At 38.7% G+C, this 22,369-nt stretch overlaps 1 protein-coding gene across 1 annotated transcript in view; it reads right to left on the reverse strand.

Moving 5' to 3' along the window:
• NetA (Netrin-A) overlaps nt 1–22,369 on the reverse strand; it is a 184,427-nt gene that overhangs the window by 39,875 nt on the left and 122,183 nt on the right. The window contains exon 2 of the mRNA XM_090387017.1: nt 16,366–16,554. Within this exon, the coding sequence (XP_090243143.1) occupies nt 16,366–16,554 (189 nt within the window). The remainder of the gene's footprint in view (nt 1–16,365; nt 16,555–22,369) is intronic.

Below are 22,369 nucleotides of genomic sequence, written 5' to 3' on the forward strand. Positions count from 1 at the left end.
TTGCCATTGCTGTCATTAACAGCCCTGCCAACCTTTGTATCATCTGCAAACTTCGACATCAAGCCTGATATAACTTCATCAATATCATTGATAAATATACAAAACAACAGTGGACCCAACACCGAACCCTGTGGGACTCCACGAACATCAGCGTCCACTGATTACCACTCTGTCTTCTTCTACTCAACTACCCTTTTATCCATTGTAGCAACTTACCCTTAATAATATACTGCTCCAATTTGTACAATCTTCCATGCGCAACAGTGTTGGAAGCTTTCCTGAAATCCAAGTATGTGTCTGTTATGGTACACATAATAGTGCAACGTCAACGTGAATTTAAATCAGTCATAACAGTGCAACGTCAATACCCACGTACGTCGGTATTGACGTTGCACTGTTATGACAGATTTAAATTCAGCGTACCATAACACACTGCGCTTTTTGTTGCACGGTGGCCATCTTACTGACACTGACCGAGGCGGTGCGTGTAGGAGTCATTCTGCGCACACTCACGGCGCAGCCAAGGTCATTATTGGGGTGTTAAATAAAACTTAGTGAGTTACCAAACTGTTTTCTGCTACGATCGAAGCAATCGATCAAATATTTTCGAAGATAATTAAAATGGAAATCACGCACACCTTTTTCGATGACCCTGTATATAATATCAAAATTATTTTTTCATCCAGTTCCTTTGTAACCACATCATAGTATTCAATCAAATTTGTCAGACAAGACTTTCCCTTAACTAACCCATGCTGTGTCTGAATTATTGCTGCAGGCTTATCTAGATAATCCTGCAATGCATCTTTAACCAGTGACTCCATTATTTAACACTGAACAGAAGTTAAACTAACTGGCCTGTAATTACTCGTGTCACCCTTTGTGAACTGGGGATATATTTGTACATCTCCAGTCCGTAGGGACTTCTACCTTGTTCAAGGTTGCTCTCATAATTATGGCTAAGGGTTTTGGTTTGCTTACTTCCCTTGCCTCCTCCTCTAATATAACTGAATAGATCCCATAAATCCCAGGTGCCTTTCTTATGTTTAACTTCGACAATTTCTCCTCCACTTTGCTCTCAGTTATTACAAAATCATTAAGTGCCCTGTTACAGTTTGATAAACTTCTGGCATTTTTCTCCATTAATAACTCCTCATGTGTGAATGTAGGTATATGGTTCATTTGGAGAGCCCAGTAGAGCACTCTCGGGGCTGGGCACAGTTTTTATGTGATTACCCGAATATATGTCATCATCTTCTTCAACCATTGTCGATCCAATACAGGATGAAGGTCTCCTCAGCAAGCTTCCAGCAACGGCGGTTTTGTGCTATCTGTTGCCATTGAACACCAGCGAATTTCATAATTTCATCAATCCACCTCATCTTTGGTGTTTTTTTACACATTTACAGTCAAGCGTTACAGTTATAACGATCATCAAACCGACGATGATGGATATATGTCTCTGTCTGTACATACGTGCATATAAAAGAGCGCGCGCGTTTTTTTTTTTTTTTTTTTTTTAGGTCCTAGCCTCTGAAATCTCAGGAAATTAGGTGGCAGGACCTGCCAGAGTGAAACTAAAACTACTGGGTTCCTGGTCTGCCTCCACGGGGCGAAGGTGGGGCAACGTTGGGCCTCAGCAGGGGTCCAGCGGCTAAACGACCAGATGAACAACGGTACACGACATCACACAGATACAAAGCCCACACACTTTTAAATCTCTGGCATTTCCCAGTGAATTGGTACACCCACAATGAAAGCAACACGGAGATGGGGGAAACCCCTGGTGCCGTCTGACACTAAATACACCTTACCTTACACCTCACCTTACCTTACAGTCAAGCGATATCCATTCCAAAAGAATGTATATTATTAGACATGTAAATACTGGGGACCGGACCGGACCGGACCCTAACGCAACTTGGTCTAGGACTACAGTTTGCTTTTCACCCATTTAAGGAGAAGGCGACATCCTTCTCCTTAAATGGGTGAAAATGGGTCAAATACTGTAATACGTTTTGGGCTGCATTGTGGGTTGCAGAAATGTTCGAAATGCACTTGTTAGATGGGATATATACCTCTGTGAATGAAATCTTATAAAAAAACTCCACCTGATATACCTAATTGCCATAAATATTTTCCCAAAGGGTGAAATGCGTAATTAATGGTAATATGAGAAATCATGACAACTAAACATACATTTTATTGCATTTACGTGTACAAACTGAAATGTCAAGTTAACATAATAGTATTATGTACTGTAAATCAGCAAAATAAGTCCTCAATATTTTGGTGATCCTCCTCGAGCTGCAATTACCTCCTTGCAACGATCTGGCATAGAGTTAATCAACTTCTGGATATACGGTTGCCCAATTTCGTGGTACCACACTCTTACAATGCTTTCCTGCAGCTGAATCTTACTTGTTGGCTTCTTCTGAGCAATTTCAGACGACATTATGTACCAGCAATTTTCAATAGGGTTCAAATCTGCAGTTTCTGGCCCAGTCCAACACTGTAATGCCAGAATTTTTGAGGTATGACTGCACCTTAAGGGGGGGGGAACATTGGTGGAAGTGTGTTTTAAGCCTTGTGAGACAAGAAGACAACCTCATCATTAAATCTAAATAGTATAAAAGTTAACAATTTTGCTGTGTGGCAGGGTGCTGAGTTCTGTTGAAAAATGCAGTTTTGGACGTCTGTGTGGTGACCCCTAATAACGGGTTTCAGGCACTCCTCCAAGATAGCAGTGTAGGTTTCTGCATTCACCGTTCCGTTAATAAACTTAATTAGCCCCACCCCTTTGCTTGTTATGCATCCCCAGACCATCTGACCGCAGGGAACTTTACAGTCGGTTTTATGCACTCAATATACAGATGTACGGAAGTTTGCCTTTAGCCAGCGGGTTGGTAGAGCAGACTTCCATCTTTTGTTGTAGAAGTTGATAGCCTAAATAAATTTAAAGCTGAACTGGACAGGTATTTGAAACGAACGGAGGGGTGAAATGGGAGCGGTTTTTTTTTTTTTTTTTTTTTGGCTGATACTCTACTAATGCTAATATTTGTATGCCTCCGATTTTCGTCTTCTGACATATCGCTTCCCATCCTTACCATGCAGGTTAAATTTCGATTCGTCACAAAAGATGACAGTGTCCCATTACTCTTTTGTCCATGAAAAATGCGTTTAACCCAAACACGTCGCTTCTTCCTCATTTGTTGGGTCAATAAAGGCTTCTTCTTGGGCCGATAGGCATGCAGACCACATTCCGAAAGCCGTCTTTGGATAGTTCGTGCACTTGTTTGAACACCAGAGGCATCTCAAAGTCCAGTTCTAGATCAGGAGCACTAACATGGCCATTACAAAGGCATAGTAGTTTCAAATATCGATCTTGGGAAGGCGTAGTCACTCTCTTACGGCCTGATCCAGGTATTCTCTTCACATCACCGGTTTCAAGCTTTAATTTCAGCACCCCGGATATTGTTGACTGGTGGCAGCCTATTTTATTAGGGATAGCACGCGTAGAAAGCCCTTCCTGGGACAGAGCAATAGCTACACTATTTTTTCTTGGTATCAACTGAACATATGGAGCCATGCTTACACTTCCGCAAAACAGGATACTAATGAGCGTGTATACCTTCCAACGTCGTATTTATAGAAACGGCTGATGCAATACCTTGCAATTACTATCTGATGCAATACCTTTGCTTTGCGACAAACAAAATGACTGTAATTAAACAATATCTTATAAGTTTCACTACAAATGTTACTTTTTTAAGGTGGTGCAGTTTTTTTTGTCTGCCACTGTAGGTATGTTATTATCTTTAACAAGAGATTCTACTTCTCCACCCTATTTCTGTGTATAACCAAGACTCTTCGCATGCAGTGGTCAGCCATACTTATAAACTGTACTCAATTGTAACGTATTCAAGTAATGCTTTTTAGAATGACACTTTAAAAACTTCATGAATAATAACCTGAAAAAGGGATCGTTGTTATCAGTGCCGCTGGTACACAGATAAAACTCCCCCCCCCCCCCCCCAACTACCACAAAAAAAAAAACTAATAAATAAAGTTGGTTGCTTGAGCATTTTTGGTGAATCGAACATGAAAAATGTTTTATACGTTTTTAGAATCGCATAAAGTTTACCTTTCACCAATTTTCTTTAAAAAAATATTCATTAAAATGTACCAATATTTTGGAATCAACGTGTTGGTAACTGATGCTGAAATGTCAGTGGATGCAATTTAAATACAACTGAAAACTTTAAGTGGCACGCAATGAATCCAAATAAAATATTGATAAAAAATTTTTACAAGACAGAAAAACGTAACCGACACTATAATCAGGATTCCACTTAAACACCCAAGACTCTGCACAATTTTGTTGCTTTAGATTACCCAAGTCAAACAGTATTTTTGTTCGGGAGGGGGGGGGGGAGGTTGTGGAATAGATAGATCTCTGGACGCTGGTTCCAAATCTGTTTTTGATTGCATTAATATGAGACTTATTACACCTCACGCACCCATTCAATGCTAACCTACATGGACGTAATTATTATTTGTACATTCAAGTCTATTTATGTAATTGTTTGAATATGTCTATATTTTTGTTATTTCATAAATTAATTATTTGATTATAAATTATTTCAGATAAAAACCGATGAATTACTAAATCTCCTTCATCGTCATGTCTCGAAATTGCAAAAATCATTCCCATAAAAATCTGCTGTGTGCGCCGGTTTTTTTTTTCGTGCCTAAATCATAACACCATAAAATTTACCAGTTATATTATTAGATTGTTTTGTCTCTGTCCTTTATTTCAATCGTGGCCGAGTTAGTCGATCTCAGGCGTGGACAGTTTTATTCTGGAAACTCGAGTTTGTCATCCAGCAAAAACAGGTAAATCGATCAGAGAACGTATGCAATTTATGAACTAATATACATGGGCAGATGAGTTGTATATCCAGTGGTCCCAATATGAGAGTTGTCCTCTCGGTGACCAGAATAAGGCGTGGGCACTACATATTATTTGTACCGCTTGTTCGAATGTATTACGTGACAGGCTAAACAAAAGGAAAACTTGATGCCGTTTGCCACAATGGTAATTATTACTTCCGTAAATGTGGATGTAAATGGATTCTCAGCGAATAATAAGCATAAGATTGTTTATCTGAACCTGGATTCAGCGATGAAACCAATCTCTCATGAAGACAGTATGCCAATTCCGGTACCTTCACAGCATGAACTAAATTCTTTGCAAGACGAAATGGAATGCGATGAAGATGAGATTGGCGGAAGCCTAAGAAATTCAACGATCCTGATACACACCCGATGAAGAGACATCGGAGCCGGAGCTATTTACTCGTGTTCAGTTGAATGACCTCATGAAAGATCTAGCGCTCTCCATAGATAAAACCGAACTTCTCGCCTCGAGACTAAAGCAGAAACACTTGGTTAAGGAGAACGTCAAAGTGTCTCACTGCCGAAAAAGATCAATGCAGTTTTTAGGGAATTATCACAAGTATACATTACATCAGAATGGCGCCTCTTCATCGACCCCTGGTAGCGAAGTTTGAAACCTGTTCTCTTCCATAAAGGGAACTTTAAAGCCATACATGCCATTGTTCACGCTGTTCACCTAAAGGAGACACATACAATGACATGAAACACTACTCGAAGCAATTCAATGCGGTACTCATCAATGGGCAACGATATTTTGTGAACCTACTGTTGTTTTCTACACCTATAGGACAGCCCCGATTATACCAGAAAAGCCTGGCCTCAAAGAAGCACATATGAGCCAAACGCGAGCTACGTTCCATTAGTGGCTCAAATCAATCCTCTCCACATTAAACTTGGCCTAATGAATTCCCTAGGTTTAGCGAGATATTTCAAGAATCAGTGCCACGAAAATGAAAGAGGGAATTTTTTTTTTTTTTTTTTTTTGGTGGGGAAATGGCTTCAAATCGAAGAGCTTCTACAAGGTGAAAGATTTGAAAAAATGCCTCAATGTATTAGAACTAAAAGCATGGCAAGCTTTCAAATGGCTTTATGAAAAGTTTTGGGTAACTAGAGGTCTCCCGCACACAAAGATGGAATACAGAAACTGCTCAATGCATATAAAGAAATGGGATGTATGTAGTGTAAGATGTAAAAATCTTACACGTTTAATATTTTAGAAATGAGTGAGATTTATTTAAAATAAAACTTAGGAAATAGCAAAATAGGACAGTAAACATTACCAGTCAATAATATTATTCTAGGTCACTCATAAGGAATTAAAATTAGACAAGGTTGAATTAGAGAAGGGAGCGGTAAGATATTAGCAATTAGGGGTACATTTCAGTTCCCACCATGGCAAAGAACAAACAATAACAACGGGAATGGTGGCAGCGACTACTGGCGTGCAGGTGCGAATAACTATGGCACTGAAAGAACAAAGGGCTGTAGACTGAACATTGTTGGACATCCCTTTGTCCGGTAACACCTAGATATCGGTCAGTAGTAAATACGGGTAAAATTGCTCCGGTCAGCAATCACATTGGCATCTGACTGTCGGCGATGGCATAGTTGTTAGATCATGTAAAATGAATCTGCTAAGTTAACGAGGGGTGGCGAAGGTGACGGCGAACTTCAAAGCAGCGGAATGCCTGGGAAAATTTGGAAATTTATTAAAATGAGCTCTGAATATACAGCTTGAGAAATTCTAAAGGACGAATAGGAAATGATGAAAGTTGACAAAATGAGAAGATTGGGTAAACTCAAAAAAAAAAAAAAGGCGGGCAGGAATTATGAGGGGCGTTGCTGAATTCAGAGTAACAAAAAGTGAGTGAGCAGGGGGAAAGGACAGTTCCCTCAGTTGAGCGTATGTGGGTAGTTATGAAAATGTGAGTTAGACACAGTTCCCTCAGTTGAGCGTTATGTGGGTAGTTATGAAAATGTGAGTTAAACACAGATCCCGTAGTTGAGCTTTATGTGGGTGGTTATGGAAAGGAGTTAGACACAGATCCCTCAGTTGAGCTCTATGTGGGCGGTTATTAAGATGAGTCAGAAACAGTGAGAACCCCGAGTTGAGTATGTGGGGGTGTGTGGAAATGAGTTAGGAAAGACACAGTTGAGTTTTTGACAATGTTAGTGGGAAAATGAGTAATAAGTTGTGTAGGGTTAGATAAGTCCTGTCCTATCCTGTCAGCCAGCTGGGAAAGATCTGACAAAGTTAAGATGGAGTAGTGAAGGGTTAGATAAGTTTAGTGCAGTCAGTAAGTTAAGGAAAAGTTAGTGGAGTTTCATAATAGAAGAGAACAGTCGAGTCAGTCCGTCATCGGAAGGCAAGGGTAGTGGCCCGTATGCAAATAAGCCTGTCCGTCGTCTAAAGGCAAGGGTAGTAGCCCGTATGCAAACGACTGAAGTGTATGGAGAAATAAACCTGTCCGTTATAGGAAGGTAGTGAAAGTGGCCAGGTGAAAATAAGTAGTGTAAGGAGAAAAATAACCCTAGTCGACCATCTGAAGGCAATGATAAAGGCAAGGCGCAGATAAGTGAGCTGAGAAGATAAAGTTGTAATTCCTAGTCCGCCAGAATAGCGGAACCGAAGGTTAAGTAGCAGTATCGAAGACGAGCCCATAATTTCCTAAAAGACACAATGATGCCCTATCCAGACGTAGACTACAGCCCATGGAGAAACGTGAAGTTCTGAGATGAATGCAGTTGGTAAACGATGATGCCATTCCCAGACAAGGAGCTGAAGGCCCCAAAACGGAGAAATCCGATTCGTAAAATTAAGTAAGTGACTAGTTATATAGTATTCTCCACCTCACAAATAAAGGACTGTTGGAACTCTAATATCAGATTAGTATAATGTTTAGAAAGATGTTAAGGGAAGGATGTACAAAAATATAATTATATATACATAATATAGAGATAAGTCAGATGATAGTTTTGGGTTTTGATTAATGTATAATTAGACAAATGTAGAAAGGCAAAGGAGAGAAATTTGATATTTGTGATTAGTTATTGTCTAACATATAGGTATGATATATTTTGGAAGGGAAGGGTAGAGAAATACAGAGAAAGAAATAGCCTTATGAATGTAGCTAACCCTTGGGACCAGCATTAGTCCAGAAATTGGTGTCAAATGTACTATCTGTCTTGATTAAAGAAAGTTGTGAAGTTACAGTTGTGAAGTTGTACAAGACAAAATGGGGCACTAATTAAAACGGAAGTTAAGAATGAAATTCCTAAATCAATACATAAGGTAAGAATTTGATTTAAAGTGGAGAAAGGGTGTACCTAATCCTCTTAAGTAATTATTGTTCATGTGTGAAGAAGAAGCTATAGCAGTTTTTGTAAAGATATTAAGTTTGTTGTGTATAAAGAAATAACCTTTCTAGTGTAAAACCAATGTATTTAATTGCCATATATAATTGATAATGCATAGGCAAATTTGAGTAATAATAATATGTGCTTGAGAGTTGTTAATTTTTATATTGTGTAAATAAAATGTTATGTTATATATTAATGTGTGTTGTTTGTCATTCTTGAACACTCAGCCTGTCCGAAGGGAATTATAAATAATTGAGAAGTTCCCTTAAATCTGGAATTCTCCTGTAAAGTAAAGTCAGATGTGTAAGTGGGGAAATTAAAATAAGGTGGACAACAACTCTTATAAGGGAACAAATAAAAACAAAATAAAAATAATAAAAATAAATAATAAATATAACTAAATTTTTGTTTTCCACCCCCCACAGTAGTATGTCGCTGAAACTTTAATTCTTGCATTAGCATTTAGACTTCTAGGTTTCGTCTCGAAAACCTTGGCACGGTGAGTAAATGGGCATGGGGAACGCTTCCATCAAGTCATTAAGTCAATGGAAAATAGCTACCAAGGATTCTGTAACGAATGCACGAGTACCGCAACATTCTAAACAAAGGATACCAAAGTACACAACATTTTTAAATTGTATATATCTATTTTACAATAGTATTGTTACTATCTGTATAAAATGTTGTGGTTTTAAGCAGTAAAAGTGACAAAATGTAATTATAACCAGCCTCAAGCGTTTCGTAATGAAATCGTCTTAATTAATTTGTTTTGATATTATGAACGGCCATATTACGAAAACTACACATGCCAGGAAAAAACCTAGAACACATTTGAAACCAGCTAGCAAAATTGGTTAAGAAAAATGTTTAAGAAAAAGAAACAAGCTTCTTTTTTTCATTTATTATTTTTCTCTTAAGTATTTTCTCTAATACATATTAAATAAATTTTAGAGCCCCTTTATCTGAGGCACGTAGCTTGCAACTCCCCCACCACCAAATAGTGGGTAGAGTAGTAAATCATAAAAATTAACAGCGTTATTAAAAAAAATATATTTAAAAAAAATAAATTTTCTGTTTATACTCCGGGGCGATCACACTGTCAGAGTTGTTCACAAGATACAGAGCATAAGAGAAACAGCACCGTATTTAGCAGTAATGGGGGCTTGAATCCCGGTCACTCAAAGCACGTGTAGTTATTTGGTCTCTGGTTTTTTTTTTTTTTTTTTTTTTTTCCCAGCAGTCATTCTTTAACGTCTGTGGTAACCCTCCTTTAGAGCAGAGAAGAAATTTACTACGGCCTAGTAGAGACCGTAGAGAGTTCAAAGAGTCATAGGATCTTGGGGTTGAATTTTTAATACTTGCTAAAGACCACGGGGAGGAGCGTTCGAGAATTTTGGGGGGTTGCAGAATGTATAGTCTCGTTACTAAACGATCAACCAAAAGCGCTATTTCCAAGATAACACAAACGGGTGGACAGGTTGGGTTGGAGCATTAATAAGCCATTATTGTAACAATAAATTTAAGAATAAAATATTCGCTATATGTTGTTTTCTAGTCAATAAATGAAAGCAGTTTTCTTGTTCATACAAATTGCTTAGTTTGTCCGAATTAAAGAGAGTGTTAATTCCAAAAAAATTTAGGTGGCAATCCAAGTTACAGCTCGAATAAAGTAAAGCTTTATTTGAGCTTCTTTGACAGTGGAATAGCCTCCACTAGGCGAATGCAGAGTGGAATTGCCATCTTTGCTATCTGAATCCTTGGAGTAATTTTAAGTTGAAATTATAATACAACCAGCCGATAATTTTCTTGTGATGCGGTAGTGGGCTACCACTTTTGTAGATCTGAGTCGAACGCATCAATGTTGTTCGTTCTTTTTAAATTGTTAATACTAATATTTTTTTGTTATTTGAAAACAAAATGATTTCATGGGATTTAATAATATAAATTTCATTGTTTGCTATATGTCAAATTTAACTTGACTTATGGAAACTGTCTGTGGATCGTAATCGAACTGTGGGGGTGGGAAGGTCAGCACAATTTGGTCGACCAGTATGCCATGCACACGCCAATGTATTTACTAACTAGATGTTGTTGAAGGCACACATCTTGGTTTCTCTTTAACTATCATCATCAAACTTGGAAGTTAATAAATATCAAAAAGGAATCCTGTGTGAGATTCTGACATCCAATCACGACAAGCACTGTAATGGCCATTTTAATAACTTGTCTTATAAGATAAGTTATCTAATAAATTATTTAATCATTAATTTACCGCTGAGATCTATTGCAAAGTTTCCATTTACATTACAAAAGTCATTCATGTGAATCTGTGCGGAAAGCCAATACAACATAATTATTCTTTGCATTCATTTCCTCTACGATAACCTCATAAGTTATTATGAGGTTAGTTCGTCTAACTATCTCAAAAATGCGACGCTGTGATTCTCTTATATCCTGTCCTCCAGATGGCGGAGCACTACACCTTAACCACACACTCCATAATTTTCCGCATACAGAAGGAACAAGAAAGCTCTGTAGCTGCTCGCGAAATGGTTATACTGAATTTCTTTTCCTGCATCATTTTCCTGTATTACTACTACTACAGTATTAAGGAATAATAAATGACGCTTAACACCTCGAATTTTCAGTAACTCCACTCTATTCAATTAAGCCAATATATGTTGCTTCAATAGTCAATATATGTCGCTTTCAAGTCTTAAAAATAAAATCGCTGTAGGAATGCGATTTCTTTAAAGTTCGTGGTTATTTAATAAAATTAAATCTGAATCATGCCATCGCTCGGCAGAAGTACTTTGCCCATCTAAATGCCACCTACACAGACTAGTTGGCCGTGGATTGGCAAACAACAGAACACAACAATCTGTGGACAACCATGCATTCTCCACGATGGATAACTACATGTGCTTGTATGCCAACGAACTGCCACTGTGAGACTGCTAGAGAAAAATGTTAGCAACATCTGGTGTACAGAACTTCAGTTTATATTCTGTCAACGTGGCTCCGAAGTTGCTGGTATGAACCACGTGCATGTAGACAGGCCTTCTGGCTGTTTCTATTTTAACCACATAGTTTGACAATGACAGGCGTGGTCATCAGAACATGTGGCACAAAAAAGCCGCCAATGAGGTCACGTTCTACGTAGCGGTTGGTCCTTCCTGCGTGGAATAGTACATGAGCACTGTTGTGTGTTTTTTCTTTCTTTCTTTTTTTTTTTTCCTACCTCCCATCTCTTCTTTATTGTGATACGTGCAAGGAACCTCGGTGATTACCCTCCACTTGTCAAAAATGGGTGAGAACCAATAAATAATAACAATTACAAGCTGGAATGATCAGCTTTGCGTCCATATCAAGGTCTTTGGAAGTAATTACATTGATAAAAACCCTCTTTATTCACTTTTTTTTGTCCCCCGGCTTAGTCAATGTTTCTTCTTACGTTTCTGCGTGTATATCTTGAAAATTTTTTTTTTGTCGCTATCAAGCGACTGGTAAAAAAAAAAATATGTCATTAGTATGCATTTTAAGATGCAGAGTAATCCTTTTCCCATCTCACCTCATTAGGAAGGGCGCAACCCAGTGAACCACGAGAAGTAATTTCTGGGAGGCCAATATGAATCATCAGGGACGTGTTAAGTTGTAGTGATTACTATCGTTAAGCTGGGTAGTCAGTAAAAGTATGATAACAATCTATGTAAGCTGCACACGTGTGATTTAGCTAGAGCAGAATTATTTTTTGAAATTTAATTAAAATATGAATAAAATATAAAGATGAGTGACTTGAATTAAAATAAAAGCGAATTAAGAAACTCAATGCATTAGTTGTGCGAGTCAGGGCCAGTGACGGCCTCCCTTAAATAGGGTGTATAGCTGTTATTTATAAACCAAACAGCAGAATCCTAATCATTTCTAGATTTTTCGAATCTAGAAGTATTTTTAATTAATTAAAATATCTTCAATTTTAAATTTGTTATTTCTGTATTCATAAAACGAAATAGAAAAAGTAATCACACACAAAAAAAATATATATATATTTTCAATGACTGGCTAAGTGGAGCCTGCATTTTATAATAAATGTCTATACAGCCAGCACCGTTGGCTGAACCTTCTCAAAATCAATTACCACTTGGGTAGGTTCCAAAAAATACTTCACAGAGGCATAACCGCGATGTGGGGAATGTGACCCTGAGCGCAAAATGGAATTTACACAAAAAAAAAAAAAAACCACCACCCTTCAGAATAACTGAATGTAGTGATTTCAAAACGAATTCTAAAATTCTTTTATTTAAGTAAATTACAAAACTATAGGCTTTTGTATAATAACTGAATAATTATTATTTTATTTCAAAATTTAATTATAAAGGTTAGTTATACAAGCAACTTTGAGAACTGACTTTAATTACAATAATTTGTAAATTAACTAGATTATTATCTATATCAGCGCGTTAGGGAAGATACTGGTGGCACGAATATTCTGGACCTGATTATCACCAGTGACCCAGATAGTATGAGATCGTGCACGGTGAGAGTGAGGTTTGGTTGTTAAAGGTAAGGAAATGTCCTTCAATTTCAGAAAGGGAGGATTACAACAGTTCATGATGCTACTTAGTCTGTATCAACTATTAGACAACGTGCGCAAGCAAACAAGGAATTGTTGAATAACAGTAAAATCCTGTCATAAAAGCCGCATACCCGTATATGCATCGAAAAATTGTGCACAAGGGACCCTAAGGAGCATGAATAAGAAACAGCTAGTTTAACAGAATTAAATATATATATATAGCAGCAGTTATAAAGCGATAGAGAGATCTGGAGGGTGACAGTTGATCTGTAATGATATCCTTGAAACGGTTAGGCTGGCAAAGCTGACTCTGAAAAATCACTGTCTAAGAAAAAGTAAAAAAATAAGGGGACGAGAGTTTTACACGTAGATAAATAAAACGGAAAAAACAGCAAATCAGATAACACCCTTAATGATGCGGGGAAGTTATTTCTAACCAAGATGATGAACTCAATGGGTACGTCGCTCTGATCACGAAAGAATACAGGATGGATGCCCAAACTTAAAAGTCAAGTAAAATCAGGAAAGTGGTACATAATCAGCATACCTTCGGAACCATTTGCCTAAGATTCAGGAATGGTCAGACAAGTGTTAATTGTCACTTATTTATCATCTGACGTTTCATCTATCGGTTTAACGCTGTAAAATGCAAGGCAAAAAACTTTTACAATTGGAGAAATTGAATAAAAATTGGCAGAGGAAGAAAGGTTTTAGGATTATGGCACAGACAGATGTGGAGTTCTCTATGAAATACAGATATGTGGCAAGGAAGGCCCACTGTGTCTTGTAGATGATTTTTGGAACAATTGCATGTAAAGATAGGGAAGTTATAATTCCATCGTATACGGCTATTGTGAGACCGCACTTAGAGCACTAGATCCAGGTATGGAGGCCAAGATGAGCTTCATGAATAGATCCAAATACACGTCTGTCGAAATCGACAAAAGGGCACCCATACCATACCGGATGAGACTTCGATTTTGAATATGTGAAACTTATAAGCTAATCACATACCTCAGATCTTTCATAAATCAATAAGGCTTGATTCCCACGTTCTCAATTTAAGGTATTAACTCGTTACCAAGCATTATTCAAGTAATTCTCTCCAATGAAATGGTCCAACCAAGAGCGGATCCAAGATTAGGGAAGGGAGAGGGCACACAGCTTGACAAACGCCGATTTTCTGTGAATATTTTTTATGAAATGTTTCAGGTTCAATTATTAGGTTTTAGAGGTGGAAAAAAAAAAAATTTAAAAAAAAAAAAAATATATATATATATATATATCGGGTCACCATTACTAATAAAGCTCTGACCCACCGCAAATTCGCCAGATAAGGACACAGTGGGAAGGGGACGGGGGGGTATATTGTTGAAGTTAAACATAAGAAAGGCACCTGGGGTGGATGGGATCTATCCAGTTATATTAAAGGAGGCTACAAAGCAACTAAGCAAACCCTCAGCCATAATTATGAGAACACCATTGGACTCAGCAGAGGTCCCCACGTACTGGAGATGTACAGATGTATCCCCAATTCACAGAGGGGAATCGAAAGGTGACACGAGTAATTACAGACCAGTTAGTTTAACTTCTGTTCCGGGTAAAAAAGATGCATTGCAGGATCATCTAGACAAGACTGCAGCAATAATTCAGACACAGCATGGGTTTGTTAAGGGAAAGTCTTGTCTGACAAATTTGATAGGATATTATGATGTGGTTACAAAGGAACTGGATGCAAAAAATAATTTTGATATCATATATTTGGATTTCAGGAAAGCTTTTGACACTGTTGCACTATTGTAGAAATTGGAGCAGAATGGTATTAAGGGTACGTTGCTACAATGGATAAAAGGATGGTTAAGTGGGAGAAGACAGAGGGTGGTAATTAATGGGTGCTGCTCTTCGTGGACTAATGTTATTAGTGGAGTTCCACAGGGTTCGGTGTTGGGTCCTCTGTTGTTTTGTATATTTATCAATGATATTGATGAAGGTATATCAGGCTTAGTGTCGAAGTTTGTAGATGATACAAAGGTTGGCAGGGTTGTTAATGACAGTAATGGCAGTGTGCTACTGCAACAGGATCTACATAATTTGGGCAGATGGACTAAGAAGTGGCAACTGAAGTTTAACCTTGTTAATGCAAAGTACTGCATATGGGTAGAAGTAACCCCAGAGAAACGTACTAACTGTGTGGTACTACACTTAAGGTGGTAGAAAATGAAAAAGTCCTGGGAGTAATTGTGCAGTCAGATATGAAGTTTTCTGAACAATGCAGACAGGCTGCCAGGGAAGGTCATGGGGTTTTGTCAATGATATATAGGAATTTTACTAGCAGGGAAAAGGAGGTAATTGCCCCTCCTGTATAAGGCAATGGTTAGGCCACGCCTTGAGTACTGCGTACAGGTCTGGAGGCCTCATTTTAGGAAGGATGTAGATTTGCTTGAGCGTGTACAGAGAAGGGCAACAAGATTGGTGAGGGGAATGAAGGGACCCTCTTACCAAGAGAGGCTTAAGTTCTGCAAATTGCAGTGGCTGGAGACTAGGCACCTGCGCGGTGATCTGATTGAGGTGTATAAGGCCTTGAATGGGTTGAGTGTGCTGAATTCTGATGGGATCCTTCCACTTACACGAACCTAATGGGGCATAAATTCAAATTAAGAAAAGACAGATGTAGAATAGATGTGCGGAAATTTGCCTTTAGCCAGCGGGTGGTAATTGCTGGAACAAACTTCCATCTGTCGTTGTGGAAGTTGATAGGTTGAATAAATTTAAGGAGGAACTGGACAGGCATTTGGAGAGAATGGTGTGATTTTTTTTTTTTTTTTTTTGGCTGATGCTGCATAAGCTCATAACACTTGCTTTATTGCATCACATGCTACTACTACTACTACATGCCCATAGCTGAATCCGCCCTTGGTTCCAACAACGTCTAAAGTCCATACGCCAATAAATAACAGTAATGGCAGTGTGCTTATTTCTGGTGTGCCAACTTTATTGGCACACCAGAAATAAGCGTTATCTGCCGTATGGATTTTAAACGTTGTTCTGTTTACTTCCAGTATACCAACTTTGTGTCAGCCCGTCACCACCAAATACGGAGGATGCGGAAAGGTCAGGGAATGACCACCGCATATCCCGGAGCAATATGGCCTTAGTTGCTAATGCTCCTAAAAACCAACTTTGTTGGTACACTAAACAGGGAACTAAATGCCTCCCCAAGACATTTTGTACATTTCATATAATTGTACTCTCACAAGTTGATGCTTGAACAAGGGTACAACCTCCCCCCCCCCCCCGTCGTTCCAAAACAAATAAAAATTTTTGGGTACGGCGCAATTTGTTAGCATCAATTCTGCCTTAATAATATTTTTAAAAATTACATTTATGTAAAGTTTAGGCATAAATAAATCTAAATCTCACTGCTGATGATGAAAGTCACGCATATACACAAGGCTATTATAAGGGCTTACCTTTGCACGCCTTTCGGTGGGTTATTGCTTTGCTAGCATCTCTATAGTAACCTTCTTTGCAATAGTGACAATGGCGCCCTCCTGTGTTGTGTCGGCAGTTGAGACAAACACCCCCACTTTTCCTCCCAGACAGTTTGTAGAGCTCCATATTGAAACGACATCGACGTGCGTGAAGGTTGCAGTTGCAAGCTATAATGGAGAGAAAATATAAAAACTCGTGAAATATACGTTCAGCATATTTTTAAATATGCTCAACACTAAAATACCCAATCAGTGCAAATACCTGATACGTTAAATTGAAATACTAATCTCATTGTTGCACAATAATGTTAATTAAATTGAGTTCAAGTAGAAACATTTTTTTTTTTTTTTTTTTTTTTTTTCAATTCCACTGGGATGTACATTTAGAGACAATCCAAAATTTCAGTGTAATCCAACGGTGTCATCGAGACAGGATGCAATAGGGCATCAGACCAGTATTGGCGGTGGGGATGGGAGAGGTTACAAGACATTACTACAAGGCAACTCTTAAAAATAACATTTAAGTTATTTAAGTTTTCCTGCCATCAAAATCATGAAAACAGTAGGACCAGAAATGGAAACTTTTCATCAAACAGAACTCTTACTAGGATAATGTAAATGATCTGTGGAGAAAATCTATTTGAATTTTAATACTATTACAATTAAACAGAGTAGTAATAACGCTGAAAGTGTTTCTAACACTGACGTTTAGTAAGTTGGTGGGGGAAGGAGGATGACCTTAGTTTTAGAAAGAAAGAAAGATGGAGAAAGTTTTAACCCCAATCATAACCATCCAATATTTGCCAAAATAGCATTTTTAGATATATCATGCGCTAAAACAGCGATCAAACAAATTTATTCTTTAATTAACTCAGTCCTAAATGTGTTCCAAGAAAATTCCGAGCTCACAGTTATTTATCTGGATGCAAATCATCTGTGGAGATGATAAAACAGCTTTTGACACAGTCAATATTTCTAACCACCTTTGATCTCTTTTAGAAATGCTATTTAATTAAAGGCAGAAGCCCACTCAAATCATGGCCGAAGCCATCAAGGTAAAGCTCTTGCATCTCACTCAGTATTTTTTAAATTTTGATATGCAAAATCTGCAATGATCAGCCTCTCACTGAAGCCTAGCCAAACACATCTTCCAGTGATACTTAACTAGCAGTTCGACCCCTAGGATTCACCACACTGATCTAGAAGTGGTATTCGAACGAAAGCTACAGTTCCAAAGACATCTTGAAGTCCGTCACATCAGGATATGTAGATTAAGATGGACAGCGTGTATGCTAAGTGCGCCAAAGCAACTATGACCACGAGGCGTCACTATATGTGTCTATTGCTTGTATTCTCCGGTCGGTTTTCCGCACGAACAACCCGAGTTTCTGGGAGAAAAACTATGCAATCCTCTCCTGAGGCCGAAAAACCGAGCCATACTGTGGGAAAAAAAAAAATCCCTCACGTCATTGACAGATTCGAACTCGGGCCTTTTTCACACGGTGCGAGCGGATTGTGATTATAAAGGGCAGATGGATAGCAAAGCAGCATTTGCTGCACGTTCGAGATTCTGCAACTTCCATCAAATACGTTTGTAGGATGATTTATCCCTGGGTTCAGTAGGCTTCAGAGATTTGGGCTGCAGCCTCCTCATCAACATTTCCACCTGATCATCCAATATTCTTTCAGTCAAAAGAATATTGGATGATCAGGTGGCTTACATGCAAACATAACAACATTACAACGACATACACACTACTACCACCAACATTACAGCAACTTTATACTACTCAACTATTAAAAAAAAATTGAAGAAAGAAGACTGACTACCACCATAAACTCAGCAATAGTGACATTACCATTAGTAGAGGCATTTGATGCAAGAAAGCAAGCTTATGCAGCATCAGCCAAAAAAAAAAAAAAATAAATAAATAAATAAATAACCACTTCCACTTCACCCCTCTGTTCGTTCGAAATACCTGTCCAGCTGAGCCTTAAACTTATTTAGGCTATCAACTTCCACGACAAGGGATGAAAGTCTGTTCCACCAACCAACCACCCGCTGGCTAAAGGCAAATTTCCGCACGTCTATCCTACATCTGTCTTTCCTCAATTTGAATTTATGCCCTCTCAGGTGATTTTTCTGAGCTAGAGGAAGAATCCCATCAGCATTGAGCATGCTCAAACCATTCAAGGCTTTATACACCTCTATCAGATCACCTCGCCGGTGCCTAGTCTCCAGACACTGTAATTTGCAAAACTTAAGCCTTTCTTCGTAAGAGCACACCTTTGTTACATTCACTAATCTTGTTGCCCTTCTCTGTACTCGTTCCAGCAGCTCTACATCCTTCTTGAAATGAGGCCTCCAGACCTGTATACAGTACTCTAGGTGTGGCCTGACCATTGCCTTATACAAGGGAATAATCACCTCCTTATCCCTGCTAGAAAAATTCCTATATATCATTGACAATACACCATGAGCGACTCTTGCAGCCCGTCTGCACTGCTCAGAGAACTTCATATCTGCCTGCACAACCACCCCCAAGTCCCTTTCATTCTCTACCACTGTCAGTGTAGTACCACAGAGTTGATACGTTGCTCTGGGGTTGCTGTTTCCCATATGTAGTACTTTACATTTGTCAATGTTAAACTTCATTTGCCACCTCTCATTACAGGCTACACCGTCTCCTCTTATTTTTGGAATAAGTCACTAGAGGATACTGCATCAATCCCTCAGAGCCCTCACTCCGTAACAACTACAACAGGCTCTTCCGTTTTATCCCCACCAGCATGCTTCAAACAGGCCATAACCTAGATGCAAATCTCCGCTGATATATCTTCAATAAAAAGCGTTGAGAAGAAGTCATCGCAAGCATACAACCATTGCAGGCTCAGTATTTGCCTCACTCTGTGATGATTACTGGAAGCTCATTTGAAAAAGTTTTCATTATTTCGAAGGGTGTGCTGTTATTGCTTTACAACTGAAAAACTGTTGCAATAAAGTATCCCAGGATCGTTTAAATCAGGGGTTTAGAACAGTATAGCATGCAGTGCCATTGCAAGCATTTTTGAAAATGCTTAAGTCAAGGTCCATTTAAGAGCGGCTGAGCTGCGGTACTGGATCCCAAAATTTGCTTATATTCTACCAATCTACGGCCACAAAGTTGTTCTCCTACCCCCCCCCCCCCCCAGAGCCACGAGAGTGCTTAAAGGACCTGTCTTACGGCTCGCTAAAGTAGAGTGGGGTGAAGGGATACTTAACAAGAAAGCTCGCCTCAGTAGAAGTGGGAAGCCTCCCAAAATTGCATTTTCTGACTCTACTCATTTCATTTACAAATTTTGAAATCAGATCAAGGGAGGCGAGGTAGCAGCGCAAAACTGGAAAGGAAGTGGCTGTACAGAAAACATATTAAAAAAATTAAGAATCTCTACCATAAAGGTATTAAAATTTTTCTAAATGGGGAGAGAAAATTATTTTATTTTTCGAGAGAAAGTCGTTTAAGTTCAGGAAAGTGAGCGGTGTTTTTTTAATAAAATAGACATTATAGGGTTCTGCTTACGAGCAGGTGGGCAATAATCGATCCATATACTGTGAAGTGTTTTCCCGATGGTTGTTAGCCCTGCCGACTATCACTCGAGTCAGCATAAGAAGTGCCTTCGCGATTTCCTCTTTACTATCCGTTTTAACTGTCGACATCCTCTTAGAGTCATTACTGGTGGTCTACCTTGCTTGTAGTTACCTTGTGTCGTCCATTCTCCGTGGCAGTATAGTGGCCTCTTGTCATTCGTTTGGAGAGGTTTGGGTCCCATCCCGTCGACGACTGGAAGAATTTCTAAAGTCCTCTTCACTCTAGACTACAGTTAGCCAGTCGCAGGTGGAGGGAATAGAGTTCTTCCATGAGTTATTCCTGGTTTTTCAGCTAGCAGCACATGCAAATCGGCCCATGAACACTCTTGTGAGATATAAACCACGCTGATGCGCTTAAAACCAAACACGACAATAACGTTTATGTAATCCTACGCGTAGCGTACGATGATTCTTACAGCATTTTGGGTGTGCACTCTACGCTATTTTGTAGAATGGACACGCCTTCTATACGACAACTTACTATCACACCTCTTGTGGAGGGATCTAGGTCCTTTTCTCATCCCATTCTGTTATTGTCATTCTATCTACCTGTCATGTAACCTATGGAATTAACCGTTACTTCCCAATGGGGAGAATGTACCAATACATAGGTTCAAACTAAAAGTTAATCCAAACAGCTTTTTGTTAATGCTGGCTTTCTGTATCATTATAAAGCTGATATCGAAGGTGAATAGTGTTGTATATCGTAAAGAGCTGTGATGATATTTGTAAGGATAAAAATTGCAATTTTTGCAGTAATAAATGAGCGAAGTAATATAACAAAGCTATTAGCTGTGAGCTAATGGCTTTGTTATATTACTTTTGCCCCAACTATATTGCCCCAATTATATTACTTTTGCCTTCCGCCTACAAAGCTCACTCTAGTCATATTTTAGTAATTCTTCAGTTTTATTATTGTATGTTAAATTTAATATCTTTCTCTAAGTTATTTATTATTTTATTTATTATTTTTTTTTGTAGTTTCCGCCCATCATTTTAAAACAGAATATAATTACTCTTTCTATTGAGCGAAACCTCAGCTCATGAATAAACCTGGCGAGGGAAAAAAAAACACGTACTGAAGGAGTGTCATCTTTAACGAGTCTCTACTTGACTACATAAAACACGAAGGAGACGTCTCCAAATTTAGTTAGAACCGTTCTCAGGAAGGCACACAAAGGGAAAGAGTGAACTTCATTGTTTTCGTTTTTCAAAAAATGATGCGTACGCATTAAAATTTATGTTAAATCTTCTCACGCTGCAAAATACTTTTATAAATATGAATAGTATTTATGTAAATAAATTTATATTTTTGTCACATTCGCGAATTTCCCAACTATTTGTCGTAACAGGTTTCAGAATAGAACTGACAGTTTCGTGTTATCGTGTGCAATTCAAGGAAATGCTTTAAGCTAGCCAATAAAAATATAAGTGAAGGAATAAATTCGAGGGTAAACGCACTATTGATTCGCAATGTTGCATCCACATTTTAGAATCTCAAATGTATGGTATTCCCCTGTAAGTGAGCTTCCCGGCGTGGACGGAACTTCTTATCTCTGTGGCTAGACACGATGAGAAAGACAAACGAAGGAGAAAGCCAGCATCAGATTAAAATCACATAAATTTTACACAACACCAGCTTTGCGTGACCTCCATGAACCCAACTGCAAAGGCGGAAGCCGCTTAATACACCGGTCAAGTGTATTAGGGCCGCTGGTAGCCGTATGGCGTTTCGTAGTCCCGACAGGTGGAAACTGCTCTGGTAGTAAATCTAGCGAGTCAGTTTGGATGCCACACTTAGTTACCATGGGAAGCTCAAACCCAACGAGTGTCGCCAATCCTCTGGGAGTCGCTGTTTATCTCGCCGCTGCTGTCCGGTTTTGAGGGTGAGATAGCAGAATGAAAGCGGTATCGCCCAAGAAGATTGGGTGTGATCAGTATTGGTATTCGCGATTGACATTCTGTTTCCTGTAATTTCTTCTCTCACTGTAGTAAATTGTTGGGAGGAGCTAGACTTGCCTAGTAAGTAATACAGAACGCCCTAGTCTAGTTACACAGCTAGTCGAGGATTAAACCATTGTGAAATGTGGTCCATTTTAAAGCTAACTGCCTTTCTTCTAAAAAAAAAAGAGACCTCACTCACTCACACTTTTTTAATCGCCAAAAAAAATCTAATTCCGCCTTGAACAGTACAAAACTGGCCACTTCAGTCATACTGGGCGTGCTTAAGGATGGCAGGTGAATAATTTATTCCGATGATCTACGGCATGCTGCCTAAAGGTAAACCACGAAATCCAGCCTTCTGATGTTTTCTAAGATTTTGTATTTGTGCTCCTACGTTCTTATCTCTCCTAA

The sequence above is a fragment of the Mastigoproctus giganteus genome, chromosome 13 (assembly GCF_048544385.1).
Source record: "Mastigoproctus giganteus isolate SK-2022 chromosome 13, ASM4854438v1, whole genome shotgun sequence".
NCBI lineage: Eukaryota > Metazoa > Arthropoda > Arachnida > Uropygi > Thelyphonidae > Mastigoproctus > Mastigoproctus giganteus.